This window comes from Haliotis cracherodii, unplaced genomic scaffold (assembly GCF_022045235.1).
Source record: "Haliotis cracherodii isolate W230 unplaced genomic scaffold, xgHalCrac1.p SCAF_33, whole genome shotgun sequence".
Classification (NCBI taxonomy): Eukaryota; Metazoa; Mollusca; class Gastropoda; order Lepetellida; family Haliotidae; genus Haliotis; species Haliotis cracherodii.
Genome location: NW_027266290.1, coordinates 876941 through 892813, shown reverse-complemented (window position 1 = coordinate 892813; position 15873 = coordinate 876941). Strand labels below are relative to the sequence as shown.

The 15873-nt window shown below is 39.8% G+C and overlaps 1 protein-coding gene across 1 annotated transcript in view; it reads right to left on the bottom strand.

Annotated features, from left to right (window-relative positions):
* The window catches only part of LOC139477350 (phosphatidylinositol 4-kinase alpha-like), an 85347-nt gene that overhangs the window by 54629 nt on the left and 14845 nt on the right, over positions 1–15873 (bottom strand). The window contains exons 14-21 of the mRNA XM_071259903.1: positions 11667–11850; positions 10100–10200; positions 8853–9012; positions 8002–8052; positions 7054–7162; positions 4753–4883; positions 2316–2449; positions 510–592 (exon numbers count right to left, since the gene is read on the bottom strand). Coding sequence (XP_071116004.1) covers positions 510–592; positions 2316–2449; positions 4753–4883; positions 7054–7162; positions 8002–8052; positions 8853–9012; positions 10100–10200; positions 11667–11850 — 953 coding nt within the window. The remainder of the gene's footprint in view (positions 1–509; positions 593–2315; positions 2450–4752; positions 4884–7053; positions 7163–8001; positions 8053–8852; positions 9013–10099; positions 10201–11666; positions 11851–15873) is intronic.

The window sequence follows — 15873 nt, the reverse complement described above, 5'->3', positions numbered from 1 at the left end:
ACATCTATATCTCTATCTAAGGTAGGGCTGGCTAAAAAGATCGATAATCAGAATTATCGTCAATGGGAAGAAATATTAATGATTATCAATATAAAATTGTTGTCATCAATAATCATTCACATAAACTATTGTGCTGAAATAAAGCTTAAACTTGCCAAAACAGACTTGTTATTGTCAATAATGTCAATTGTCAAAGACAGAAAGCAACCGTTTTTGTTACATGTCAAATGTCCTCTAAGTAATCAATGCATAAATGTGTCACTGCTCACCAGTGGTGTGAAATGTTGATTTCTTTTCAGACCTTTTTACTCATATGCTGAAAGTTACTTCTTTAATTTGATAACTTCGATAATTGATAGATATTAGTTGGCGATTATTGATCTCTATAATTTATATTGATAGCAAGCCCTACCCTAAGGAGTATGGTATCAATCAATCAGCCTCAGTTGCACAGAACAGTCAGAAAACACATCACCTGTATATTGAATAATCTGGTAACAGAAACTTACTGTCTTTGTCTTTGAAGAGGGTCTTGTCCTGGAGGTACTCAAACAGACCATGGAATGCGTACAGGTCATTGGAATGCATGATTCTGGAAGAGAGAGAGAGGCAGAGAGGATGAAGGTGGGGATGGTGGCCCTTGCAGATAAGGGTCTTAGGCCCCCTCTACCCCAGGGACCTATCTAGAAACAAACTGCCATTGTGCAGGCAAACTGGGAAAATAATTGTTATTTCATACAAATTTGAATTTTCTAGGGGTAGTGGAACATTGTATTTTAACATTCCATTCACTGCAATTATATCAAACTGAGCTTTAAAGCCGTTTCCTCTTTATTGGTGTTGTTATAAGTGAATAAGTGATAAGGTTACAAGATCACATTAGTAGTCACTATAACAACAGGATAAATTGTTTGATAGGCATTACTTAGAAGTTGACGGATGACAAGGTAGACACAATTTTATGGATAACAACTTCTTTAATACTGTAAAAAGCAACATTTCAGAATAGATCTTATAGCAGTCTTGCTTGACAACGGTATAAGGATCTTTCCTGAAACGTCGCTTTTTACAGTATAAAAGAAGTTGCTATCCATAAAATTGTGTCTACCTTGATAACAACAGGAGGAAGAGAATATATGGATGTCAGAACACATTGTTTCGGATATATGCTTACTCCTTCATCAGGTGAATGAATGCTATGAGGCAGGGAGCATTTATATGTAAATGTAAGGACAACAAAATTAATACGATAACAAAAGGTGGAAACTAACAAAGGAAGCCAACAGATGATTGGCACTGATAGGTGATTACATATATATGTTCTCTGCATCATGGCATTCATTCACCTGATGAAGGAGTAAGCATGTACTCTGAAATGTTGTGTTCCTCATAATAAAGAAGTTGACATCCATAAATTCTCTTCCTTATGTGTATAACTTCTAAATGCCTCTCAAAGACCTTTAACAACAGGAACCTTATAGTTTTATGACTCCAGTCTGGGAATATGTACCTATGTCAACTCAACCAACATTAGTTATGACTATTACAACATGACCTGGGAAGTGTGTACAACAATACGATACTGTAAACATGAGCCTATTCCTCCTTTTGGGTCATGTTAACAGTGTAATACAAATGACCAAGACCAAGCCATCACATTAGTTGTAGCCATATTAATATGAAATAGGAGCATTTTAATTCCCATTTGCGAATTTTCACATACAATTGCTGCAGACTTGGGACCGAATATCAGACCCTGAGCAGGTCTAGGTAAATCCCTGCCTCTACAAAGTCAAAACATCAGTTACGACTAAAAAACATAAATTGGGAATTTCTTAATTCCAATTTGGGAGTTTATACTGACATCTGCTGCCGACTGGGAGCTGAATATCTGTCCAACAAATTTGTTTGTTGCCAGCAGGGCTTGCTCCTTTTAAAAGTTACTGGCCCTTCTCCAAACTAACTTGTTGTCATTCTACCGAGATGAGACATATTATATATCTTTTTTTGAGTTAACCATTCACATGACCTCATCCCCCCTAAATATTTTCTCATCAAAATTACATGATTCACAAGTAATGTCCAATTAAAAAAAATTAAACTTACATGAGAAGGGGGAAAATTTGACCGGCCAGATGGGCCATTAAATTTACGTTTCAGCAAGGCCTTGGTAGTTTTTTCTAGCCATGGGCCAACGGGCCAGCAGTTAAATCGACCCCTGCGGTCTCTGGACAGGTCTAGAAAACTCCCTGAATCCAGTACAGAGAAAAGGCAAAGACGAAGCAAACACGAGAGTCTGTCCGTCGTGGACTGACCTGAGTGTCTCCAACTTGTAGACGGACATGAGGTACGTCAGCTGGGCAAAGCTCAGTCGGTTGATGATGGGCACCACTTCTGGTGGGTTGTCTAGGACTGTACAGATCTTCATCCGGAACCCATTCACATCAGCCTGGAGCAGAACAGAGCATCACATCGTCAGCCAGTTAGCCAAACACAACTGTCTGTGTGTCACTTCCATACAAGCAGACATTGATGGTACTTTCAGAGACAGATCCCAGATTTTGACAAAGGGGTTCACCTGCCATCTCATAAATCAGATCTTAGTTCTAGCCACCACTAAACAAAGATCTGAGGACATCCCATTATGGGTCATGTCAGAACGACCTTTCATCCGACCAATCAAAACGTTGCTTACCAGATTGAGAAAGTGACGTGTTTTGTAATCATTCAACCTCGAAAAGGGAGGGAGGGAGGGAGGGAGCATGTGTGCGTGCATGCCTGAGTGAGTGAATGTGAGTGAGTGAGTGAGTGAGTGAGTGAGGAAAGGAGCGAGTATGGTTTTATGCTGCATTACACATTGTACCCATATGGGAAATGGAACCCAGGCCCTCGGCGAGAGGCGGTCCCACCACACCAATAAACATTTGAAATGGAAAAGACTTCCCCTAACCCACAGGAAGCACTACCATACAATCTGGGTCATCTATCAGACAATCCAGAATTTTCTTTTGCTCAGTTTTCAAATTTTAAATCAAGAATTTTGTCAAAATAGTTTTCAACATACTAGTTTGAAACTAGTGCCGCTAATGTCAACTTCTTGTTAGTCATTTCACTGGTCATTCTGACGTGGCCTGAAATGGGATGTCCACAGATCTATGTGTAGTAGTATCAAGCACAAAGATCCGATTTAAATGAGATTGGGTTCACACAGTACCTCACTCTCAAAGCAAATAAAAACACATGATAGGTTGGTATGTTATGTGTCTGAATAAAGTAGGGATGTGAACTCCTCAACCCCATCGCCTCTGGAGCCACCAGACTGTTTTAACTGTTATGACATCTTTTCCAGGAAGCAACACACTTACAGGAAGACACAAGGCAGTGACTGACATCATGAGTATCGATCCATGCAATTGGGATACGATGACATGCATCAACAGAGTCAGTGACCCTGGCCACCCGATCCTGTTAGCTGCCTCTTACGGCAAGCCTGGGTTGCTGAAGACCAATTCTACTCCGGATCTTCACGGGTCGGTTATTGTTGGGAGCCTTCTACATGGACAAACTTGAAACAGGGTTTGGTGTCACGTTCAGGATAATTGCACTTATACTTATACACACATGGGTGCGTGTGTGTGCGTGTGTGTACACATCCAGAACACATCCAGAATAGCAGTGGTAGAAACTAGCAGTTTTAGTTCACTAGTTGGTTGGTTGGTTTGTTGTTTTACGCCGCACACAACAATACTCCAGCTATATGACGGCGGTCTGTAAATAATAGAGTCTGGACCAGACAGTCCAGTGATTAATATCATGAGCATCGATCCATGCAATTGGGATAGATGACATGCATCAACCAAGTCAAAGAGCCTGACCACCTGATCCTGTTAGTCGCCTTTTACGACAAGCATTGTCACCTTTTACGGCAAGCATGGGTTACTGAAGACCTATTCTACCCCGGATCTTCACGGGTCTAGTCCACTAGTCCTTACAATGATAACATATAGCAAAACCCTTAAAAATGGCAAATTTCTACTGGTCCTTATGATACCTTAACTATTGGACAGTTTGGCAAGGACTACAGGACAAGTGCCAATTTCTAACGCTGAATAGTTCCAGTTTTATAGTGCTAGCCTACTGAGAAACCATCCAGCATTTTAACGGATACCCCACTCAGACACAGTATACTGTCTCTGAACCAGCCAATACCTGGGCTGATGCTCTGACCATTAGCTGAATGCCCTCATAAACAGATTTTGGCAGAGAATAGATGTTTTTCTTTTGTATTTATACTATAATAAGAACAATTAAGTAAGGATAAGACATATGGATGAACAACTCTTTATTACAAATAGGAGCGACGTTTCGAGTGATAGGAGTGATGTGCAGAGTATGGTTGACAAGCATATATACAGGTGCGAGGCAGTTTTTATACAGTAGAGTACACTGGAGTGGAGAAGCCTGTTATGTTCACAATAGGGGTGATATAAGGTAAACATCTTAACCGGGGAAGCCAGCTGTATAAATAAAAAGGATTATGAGTGACTGGGGTCTTTGATGAGTTGATGGTACTCATCAACCGTACTCTGTACATCACTTGCTTGATGACGTAGTTGGAACCTACACCGAAACGTCTCTCCTAATTGTAATAAAGAAGTTGTTCATCCAAATATCTTTTCCTTACTTAATACTCCACCTTCAAAATGCCTCTCAAAGAAGTTATCAATACAATTGATTCAATTGAGAACTGACCTGACCAACTGTATCGTTGCGGAGAGCAGCACTGTACTTCAGCTCCTTACGGAGATGGTCTCTTGCAATCAGCAGCGGGGACTTGGTGGAGATCTCGCACACCGCCTCGTACCAGTCCTGGGGCCAGAACCCTGCAAGAGCACACAGAACATAGAACGTACAATCTCATTAAAATCAGATCTAAGTTCTCGCTGTCGCTGAACAAAGATCTAAGGACATCCCATTACGGGTCATGTAAGAGCGACCTTTCACGAACTTAGACTGATCACTGAAATGACTAACAAGAAGTCGACATCAGCCAACAAGAAAGCAGCTTTCTTGAGCTTTACGGCACTCGTTTCAACCTGGCGACTTCCGTTTCAGATTACGCTTTAAAAATATGTTGACACAGTTTTTGATTAAAATTTTGAAAACTGAACAAACGAACATTCCGGAATGTCTAAGGTCGGATCAAAGGTTGTTCTGGTGTGACCCGCAATGGGATGTCCTGGGATCTATGTTAACTGATAGCGAGAACTAAGATCTGATTTGAATGAGATTGTAGAACGTGTGACCACCCCACTGTGGTAGTTATCAAAGTGTGTGTGGCAAGGATATCTACCTTTCATACACCTTACTCTCCCACCTGTTTGTATACTTCATGAGCCAGCATATTTATTTTCAACATATTTCAATCTGGATGCTGAATTTTTCCATTTTTTAGTTTAAAAAATACTGGTCGAGACCCTAAAAGAAGATCTTCAAAATTCAAATGCTTTTGTTTCGTAATTGATTGTTTGTTTGTTGTTTAACGCCACACTCAGCAATATTCCAGCTACATGTCGGCGGTCTGTAAATAATCGAGTCTGGATCAGATAATCCAGTAATTGATATCATGAACATCAATCTACACAATCGGGATACAATGACATGCATCAACCAAGTCAGCAAGCCTGACCACCCTATCTTACGTTGGTTGGTTGGTTTGTAGTTTAAAGCCGCACTCAGCAATATTCCAGCTATATGACGACGGTCTGTAAATAATCGAGTCTGGACCAGACAATCCAGTGATTGATATCATGAGCATTGATCCACGCAATTGGAATCGATGACATGCATCAACCAAGTCAGCGAGCCTGACCACCCGATCCCGTTAGTCGCCTCTTACAACAAGCATAGTCACCTGTTACGGCAAGCATGGGTTGCTGAAGACCTATTCTACACAGGATCTTCATGGGTCTTGGTTCTATTAAAGCCCCCTCAGAGAGTAAAGTGGATTATATGTGTGTACAACTGGATGAGTGAGTGAGTGAGCATGGTCTTACAGCACTTGAGCAACCTAACAGCAATATCATGGCAGGCAACACGAAGGATGGCTTCACACATCATACTCGAGAAGTGCATCATATTACTTGAGCACCTTGAGTAAAAACATGAAAAGATTTGGTAATATCTGTCGACGACCACTTGACGGTACATATGCTTTGCAACTCCTGCAGTCGAACAAATTTGGCACGGCAGTTGCCATGTTTGTTTTAAACTGGATGTTGATTTCGTTGCAGGATTTTGATTGGACGATGCATAGACTCGTTAGTCCAGTCAAAATATTACACCATAATTCCAGCCTAGTTCAGCAAGGGTGGAAACTGGACTTTTAAAGTGAGTTAACTCTCTTGCCTTGGGAAGATGGTGGAAACTGATCTTTTAAAGTGAGTTAACTCTCTTGCCTCGGGAAGATGGTGGAAACTGGACTTTTACAGTCAGTTACCCCACTTGCCTCGGGAAGATGGTGGAAACTGGTCTTTTATAGTCAGTTAACACCCTTGCTTCGGGAAGATGGTGGAAACTGGACTTTTATAGTCAGTTAACCCACTTGCCTCGAGAAGATGGTAGAAACTGGATTTTTACAGTCAGTTAACCCACTTGCCTCAGGAAGATTGTGGAAACTGGACTTTTATAGTCAGTTAACACCCTTGCTTCGGGAAGATTGTGGAAACTGGACTTTTACAGTCAGTTAACCCACTTGCTTCGGGAAGATGGTGGAAACTGGACTTTTTTAGTCAGTTAACCCACTTGCCTCGGGAAGATGGTGGAAACTGGATTTTTACAGTCAGTTAACCCACTTGCCTCGGGAAGATTGTGGAAACTGGACTTTTATAGTCAGTTAACCCACTTGCCTCGGGAAGATGGTAGAAACTGATCTTTTAAAGTGAGTTAACTCTCTTGCCTGGGGAAGATGGTAGAAGCAGGACTTTTAAAGTGAGTTAACTCTGTTGTCTGGGGGAGATGCCAACTGCCCCACAGCTCGAGGTGACAGCCTACCTGACTCCTCCTCGGTGAAGCCCATCACGACACAGTACTGCCAGAAGTCCTGGAACAGCTTGTGGAGGCGGCGGTTGGGGTCTCGAATGGGAGGCAGTCTTCTAGTCAACTAAAGAAAAAAATGTTGTATATGTTGTAATTGATGTATGAAACTGTAATTTACATCACTTTTTTCAATGTCAATGAAACAAGTGATTTTCTTCAATTTAGGGAAAATACTAAAAAAGACAATATATAATGAAAAGAACATTAGGTCTTTCTTGTTAAGTAAAGTGTGTTTCATGTCAGAAGTGAATGTGTATTGTTTTTTCACCACATTTCATAACCTTAACAAGTTGTGATAGTCACACAGTGCCAGTTTCTTGTGCTGAAAAGCAAACTTATTTCAGAAGGTGATTAAAAAGAAAAAGTTGTCCCAAGGTTTATCATGAAACAGAAATCCACTCTCAGACATTTTAACTGGTCAGTTAAAGTAAGAAAAATGCATCATGTTGCTAAGTTTGCAGGCATACAACCCACAGTGAGTGAGTGAGTGAGTGAGTGAGTGAGTGAGTGAGTGAGTGAGTGAGTGAGTGAGTGGGTTTTAATGCTACTTCATTATTCATCACTTCATGTCAGCTTGATGTGGAAGGAAAGCCCGAAGTGATGCAGGTCATAGTATGTTTGTTTGTTTCTTGTTTAATGCAGCGCTCAGCAGTATTCCATCTACATGATGACAGTAAATATGTAAATAATCGAGAGTCAGGACCAGACAATCCAGTGATTCATAACAATCTGAGCCATCGAGGTACCACGCGCTATCAACCAAGTCACTGATCACCTGATCCTTTTGGTAGCCTCTTACAACCAACACAGGTTACTGGGGACCTATTCTAACCCTGACTCCCTATGGGGGAGCAAGTGTTTTTGACATCTGCTGTATGGAGAGGCCAGCCCATGTATACTCACCACAGCTATGACTGGGATTAACACCCCTAGGTTCCCAGCACTGCTTGATGCCTGGAAACACAATCACAACAACCACTCAATTCAGGCATCCAGACTTAAATAATTCAGTATAAACATCATAGAATACAAATTTGCTACCTCTTATGAACAATAAAGTCATTACATAAAAAATAGTGCCACAGCACTGTAGCTCACCTGGACATGAAGTCAACAGTTAAAAATATCTACAAAGACAGACACTTAACCAAAGTTGCTATCAGTGTCTGTATTCAAATTTTCTCTGCATAATTAACTCAATCCTAATGATTGTTACACACTATAAGGAGAAACATACAAATTATATATCAAAGTCTGACAATTTCAGGGGAGAAATTTACAGAGTTAATATTTATTTGAGAGAATTTAAGAGCATGGTCAAAATGTACGTGTGGCATCCCACAACAAAGATTAATACCAAATTTCATTTCATTGTGTTTACAAATGGCATGAACAGCTTTTTCAACATGGCTACCAGGGTGGCCATCTTGAAAATCAGATTTGAAGCGCTTGAACAAATTAGAGTGTCATCATAGGTGGGAACCAGCCTGTGAAGTTTCAGCTGCATTGTTTAAGTGGTTTCTGAGGAGATGACGTTTACAGTGTAGGGCAATTTAGCACAAAGGTAAAATAAAGATCAAAATTTCAAATATTGTGGAAAATGTTACATATGTTTTGAGCCTCACTACTAACTACATATTACAAATTTCATTACAGTGAGTGAGTAATGAAAATTTCAGCTTTAAGTATGATCGATGTGCAAACGTCAATTTAAGGTCCAAATTTAAACTATCAGTCTAAGCCTGAGTATCTACCTTCATTGTCTCGGAGATCTTCTCGCTGGCCCGCTTGCCCTCCAGCCCCATCTGTACGAAAAGTTCCAGCAGGCGGCCCAGCAAGTCTTGCTGCTCACTCTCGCCCTGGATGTTGGCTGCGATGTTGGCGAAGGCATTGATCACCGACTGAGACACCTGTCTGGAGACACGGACAATACAACACTGCATCACTTGGTGGATACGAGCGAGGTGGGTTTAACACGTATTTGAACAATGTCCCAGATATCCGACATACTCGCTAATCCGTACAGCAAATCAACAATACGTTGATCATCGATTAAGACATTAGTCCAGACGACGAGCGGAAACTAGTCCTGAGTTTGTAGTTAATAATGATAATAATAACAATAATGATGATGATGATGATGATGATGATGAAATCCACTTATCAAAATGAAAATGTGCACTGCATCTCTCCTATTTGTATAGAAACTGTTCCCTAAATTTGAAAAGAATACATGAAGTAGTTTTCTAATTATAGGTCGCACAAATGTTTCCCTAAAAAAAATTTAAAGTAAATAATGAAAAATAGCTGTATTTTTTCAAACAATCCGAATATTGAAATCAAACTTTTCACTGCACCTCTCCAAGAGGTATAAAAAGTGTTTACTGAGTTTGAAAAGCATCTATGCAGTAGTTTTCAAGTTATAGGTCACACAAATATTTCCTCAGGAGGATGGACAGAAGGAAGGACAGAACGACGGACAGAATTCCTTGGTATAACAATATACCCCGGCCCTTTTAGGTCGGGGGTATAATAAATGCATTTATATAGTGCAATAAATCACAAAATAAATTGAAACAGAAAAAGTCTTAAGCTGAGGTTTGAAAGAGTGCGTGAGTGAGTGAGTAAGTTGGATTTAACGCCGCTTTTAACAATATTCCAGTTATGTAGCGGCGTGTCAGCTTAATGTGGGAGGAAAACCCGAAGTGATGCAGGTCTCAGACGTTTACCACTTCGGTGAAACCCATGAGCACGGGTATGGTGCTGACAAACCTAGAAACATAATCGGGGCGAATCGGGATTCGAACCCACAATCATAGGTTTCTGTCGTGTTCAAGGGACGCAACTCTGCACAGCGAATTGCGGCGCCTTAGATGACTGGGCCACCCGTGCCCCCAGGTTTGAAAGAGAAAATATTGGGAGCAGATTTCAGATTTTCCGGCAGACTGTTCCATAGAGACGCTGCTGGGTGTGAGAGTGTTGGGAGGATGGTAACACTCACCGGTAGCCCCTCAGCTTCTCATCCTTGTCCCTGCTGTAGGGGGAGCTGCTCTCCACACTGATCTGGCTGAACAGACTCAACACCTCCTGGTAGATCCCAGACTGCAACAGTCATGGGGCTCACACTTCACTCATTGTCATGCTCACTGAACTCATTCGACTGCAGCCACAAGCCACAACCAACAACAACAAAAGAACTATCATTTCTTTGCTAATTGCAAGAAGATCTGGAAGAATGAGGTATGAAATGGTACTTTCGGCGAAATGAGATTGCTAAATCTAAAAGTGAGGGAAAATTTTGAAATATTGTTATATTATCGTCGAAATGACTGATAAGCTTTGTTCCTTCTTACATTTTTAAGATTGGACATGACCAAGCACTAGGCATGGTTAAAACGAATGAATTAAAGCAAATCTGTTTATGAATGTAATGGCAATCTGAAATGGATGAAAGCGGAAAAATGCTTTGAAAAGAACATAATTCCATGGTACTTCTTGTGTTACTAGCTCACAATAATGTCTTTGCGTTGGGGAAAAAACATCAAAACTCATTGTGGTGGGTATTATGGGGACTACCGCTACACAGCTGTTGCACTATCCTTAAGAAAATACAGCATCTCCGCCTTCAGCTTGTTTGTAGTTTAACGCTGCACTCAGCAATATTCCAGCTATATGGCCTTTGGTCTACAAATAATCCCAACCAAAACATCTAGTGATTGATATTGTGAGCAACGATCCACACTGTTGGGGTACGATGACATGTTATCAACCAAGTCACTGACCCTGACGACCCGATCCATTAAGTCATCTCTTACGACCAGCATTTGTTGCTGAAGACCAACTCTGACCCGGAATCTCTGCCTCCAGTGGTGCTTTTGAACCAGCACGTAGGCAGCAAGTAACTAGAATGTATATTCTCATGAAACATGTCTCCCTTTCTGTTTTTTTGATACATTAGCTCAAGTTGGTACTGTAAATGTGTTTGTGAATCCGAAAAACAATAACAGCCAAAAATACTACTACAGACTAAGTTGAAATTGTTTCCATGGTAACATAAAAAAAAATATTTGAAAAATTTAATTAGCAAATGGCACCAGTTTAGCTGAAAAGCAATGTATATGCCAAGTTTCACTGAAATACATGGAACGTTTTTCAAGTTATGGCTTGGAAAGGGATGAGTGAGTGAGTGAGTGAGTTGGGTTTAATGCCGCTTTTAACAGTATTCCAGTTATATCACGGCGTGTCAGCTTAATGTGGGAGGAAAGCCCCAAATGATGCAGGTCTCAGACGTTTACCACTTCGGTGAAACCCACGAGCACTGGTATGGTGCTGACAAACCTAGAAACATAATCGGGGCGAACCGGGATTTGAACCCACATTCATAGGTTTCTGGTGTTCCCAAGGGATGCCACTCTGCAAAGCGAATCGCGGCGCCTTAGACGACTGGGCCACGCATGCCCCCTGGAAAGGGATGAGAATGCCAACACCAAGGGAGAAGGAAACCAATCAAAAACAATATGTCCCTTCTCCCTTTGAAGGGGGGGGGAGATTTTATTACAGCTACGTACACATCCCGTCATGATCATACAGCCCAGCTGGTCCACGATGAGCACATCCAGTGGGGAGGGAGGGGAGCAGAAGCGCTGCAGGAAGATCTGGAGGATGGACTCCACGGTCTTGGGAATGTCCTTCAACCCCACGGCCAGGTGCCCCAGGGTCAGGATCGTGTTGGTAGAGATCAGAGTTGACTCCCTGTACCACACACACACACACACACACATGAGTAACAGAGTTAAACTGCTCAGGGCACATATCAGTCTAACTAGTAGCACTGTATCATCAAACTGTAAATATCTGTTAACATGAGAGCATTTTTTAAATGAACCATGCCCAAGCGAATAATAGATATACATGAAATACAACAAAATTATTTTATTTGATTTTGAAACATGTTAAAGAATTGTAATTATAATGTTTACTATCAACAAAATTTTGAAAACCATGTGAACCTGTTAGTTACATGTACATGCACATGCTAAAAACCAAATACCAATTCCCTTTGTTATAATGAATTATATTTGGTTGAAAACCATTCCTCCAAATGAAACAGACATTCACAATACTTAAATGTATACGGTATGCTAAACTTGAAAGAATTTTTTTATGAACAAGACAACAGAGGGAAGAAAGAGATTAAAACCATTAAAACAGCTACTGTACAGATCAGTTAACTCAATTTAATTAATTATTTGGCTACCATAAGCATTACAAGTACATCTTTTCATGGAATTTTTTAGGAAAAGTGTTACCATGGTTACCAAGAAAATTAATGCAGGCAATTAGAAAGTTGATTACTACAGAATCTATAACTAGCTGAAAGAATCAGAATGGTAAATAGTTTGTTAATGAGAGGAAATGAAACATTTCATATTGGATTTGTGATCTTTAGTTCATAACATTAACAATACTGTTGGAGACTCACAGACTCTCAGAGCACTGGGAGAGAGCGTGGTAGAGGGCGGTGTAAGCAACAGCCAGGACAACATTTCGGCCATTTCATAGACCCCACCCCCCCAATCTTTATTACAGCTGGCTCTTACAAAAACCATGTGGATTCTGATCCTGAATGAGTGTTTGTTAATTCTCTGTTGCTTAGAGCCACACTCAGCAATATGTCAGCTATATGATGGCAGCCTGTAAATAACGAAGTCTTGACAAGACAAGTAATTGAGGTCATGAGGAACCATCCCACATCAGGGTACAAAGTCAGCTATCCTGACCACCTGATCTCATTAATTGCCTCTTACGACAAGCATAGTTGCCTTTTACAGCAAACATGGGTTGCTGAAGACCTGTTTCAACCCGGATCTTCACGGGTCGGGACTTTTGTAAGGTTCATATACATACAGTCAAGTCTCGTTAATCCGACACTCGGCTTTATCCGACACTAGTGCTATTTAGACCCGTTAGACCCGTTAATCCGACAGTCTCACACTCCGACTCCGACACACATAATTTGCAATGAATTACTGAAATCACTCATTAATCAGTGTCGTTAATCCGACACAGTGATCAGCGTACTAAATGTATTACATTTAGTTATGCTCTAACAATGCATTAAATGCAATAATGTCCAAACAAGTCACATTCAAAGCTATAAAATATTAAGTTAAAAGTTAAGACAGACTGAGATTGGGATATTTTTAACCTAAATGTTTGGATTGTTATTCCACTCATATCTCTGTCTGAGATTTTGGGTTGTCTTAGCAAAAATAGTTCACATATTATCACAGAATTTGACAAGAGTCTCAGCTTAATGTTGGAGAAAGCCATTGTGACACAAGCATGGGTATAAAGCTGACAAAACAAGGATCACAATCAGGGATTCAAAACCAGGATCAAAGGATCCTGGCAAGACTAAGGGATGTAACTCTGCATGTGAATTGTGGCACCTAATACGACTGTGCTGGTTTTGTAAATATATTTTAAAAGTGGACGATCAAAATGGTTATCTGTTTGTTGAAAATTAATAAAACACTTGTTTTGATTTTACACTTTCAGTAGTTGCAACGGGTTCAGTCAATAGAGTCAATGCTTATACATCAAGACAATCTGCTACAATTCTGATTTTAAACACACTAATTTTAATGTTATTATTTTTGAGAAAACAAAAAAGCAGTAACAAATATGACCATATACCATCCAACCATATTTTTCCCCACACACCAAACACTCAATGTTCACTGATCAAATCCAATTCACGAATGTTAAGAATACATTAACGGTAACTCAGGTTAGGAAACATGTTATGAAAAATGCAAATCAAGATAAAATGGACCGCCATAGATATTCTAAGAGAACATTAAATGAATCCAATTTGTATTTTATGACAAGTTAATCAATTATTAACTTATGCAATAGACTTAATCTATCACGCAAAATGAAATATTTATACTGAACAAAAGAGTTAGGGGATCATGATTGAATATTTTGGCGATATATATCAATGTTTGTTTGTTTGTTTCTTGTTTAATGCTGCACTCAGCAATATTCCAGCTGTCTGTAAATAATCGTGTCTGGACCAGACAATTCAGTGATTAACATCATGAGCGATCTACACAATTGGGACACAATAATACGCATCAACCATGTCAGCGAGCCTGAATCACTGGATCCCGTTAGTCGCCTCTTACGACAAGCATAGTCGCCTTTAACGGCAAGCATGGGATACTGAAGACCTATTCTACCCCGGATCTTCACGGTGTATATATCAATGTATCCCCAAAAATATTCATCATCCCTTTCTTTTTTTGTTCAGTATACATAGTACATCTCACTGAACAATATGCATATATAAAGCTCCAGTATACAGTGGTATGAGAATAAATCTACTATTAGCATCTCTATGCGTCATTAGAACCATAGTCTCCACAGGCTGTAGAAGTAACAATTAGCAAGACAATGTCAGTTATTCAGCAGACAACCACATGAAACCAACACGCAACAGACAAGCAAAAACACAATGTCATTAAAATCAGATCTCAGCGCTACACCAAAAATCTGAGGACATCCCATTACAGGTCATGTCAGGACGACCTTTCCCGAACTTTGACGCAACCATTGAAATGACATTACCCAGTCAGAAAGCAGCTTTCTCGAGCTTTGCAGCCAAGTTTCAATCTGGGGACTTCCATTCTAGGCTATGTTTTGAAAAATATTATTCAAAATTTGTAAACTGAAAGATTCAGGAATGCCTAATATATGGCTGAGATTAGAGGCAGTACTTCCGTTCCAAAATTAATGGCATTGAAGTGAGAGATAGATGATTTTAACGGAATCTGTAGTACAGTCGGTAAATGTCTTTCGGAATACCCTGTGTTAACTTTTTCAAAGCTGCATGATCTGAAAACACATTCCAACTGTCATGTTCCCGATCTGGTTAGCCCCACGTGATCTGACGTGACATGTTATGAGATGTCCTCATATCTTTAGCTGCACTGAAAACTAAGCTGCGATTTTAATGAGATCGGCAAAAACAAAGCAAGAAATGACAATACAGGGTTATAGGTCAACACGTGCCAAGATGCTGCAATATCACACAAAATGTTATTAGGAGTGTCAGAAAATCAAGATCATGCCAAATCTGTACATGCTTCACATAACATTGGAACTCTTCAACAACTTTCTTCTAAATAATTACATGCAAATGCGTTCGCTTGGTATTGGAATCTCTCTGTAGGACAAGATTTAAACTGCAATTATTGAAACTGTTATTAACAAATGTTTGCCAGTTGATTTATAAAGGAACTAATGGATGCCATCATCAAAATAAACAGCGCCATCAGACCAAAATATGATGCCGATAGAATAACCATCAAAGAAGCTGCAATTACCAACCTTCTTTCTTAAACAAGACCAACGGTAAATTTCAAACATTGATTTTCTTTCGTAAACTTTGAAAAATTCAGCATTGAAATTCTTTCACAATCTATTGTTAAAAGATAACAGCTGACAGGCAACATGTCATGAAATGAGCTCTGGTTAACTGCCTGTTAAGGTGAGCTAATAAGTAACGCAGCTATCAGAAAATAATTACAAAAATAGTTTCACAAGTTAAGGACATTTAAAAAGTGTTGAATTCAAATATTTGGTAATTTAATTCCTGAATTTATTCCATAGCTTAATTACATTAATATGGATATATCTTTTTTATCTTAATCATACTTATCTACATTGAAGGATTATTAAATTTCAGCATTGTTTGCTCATACACAT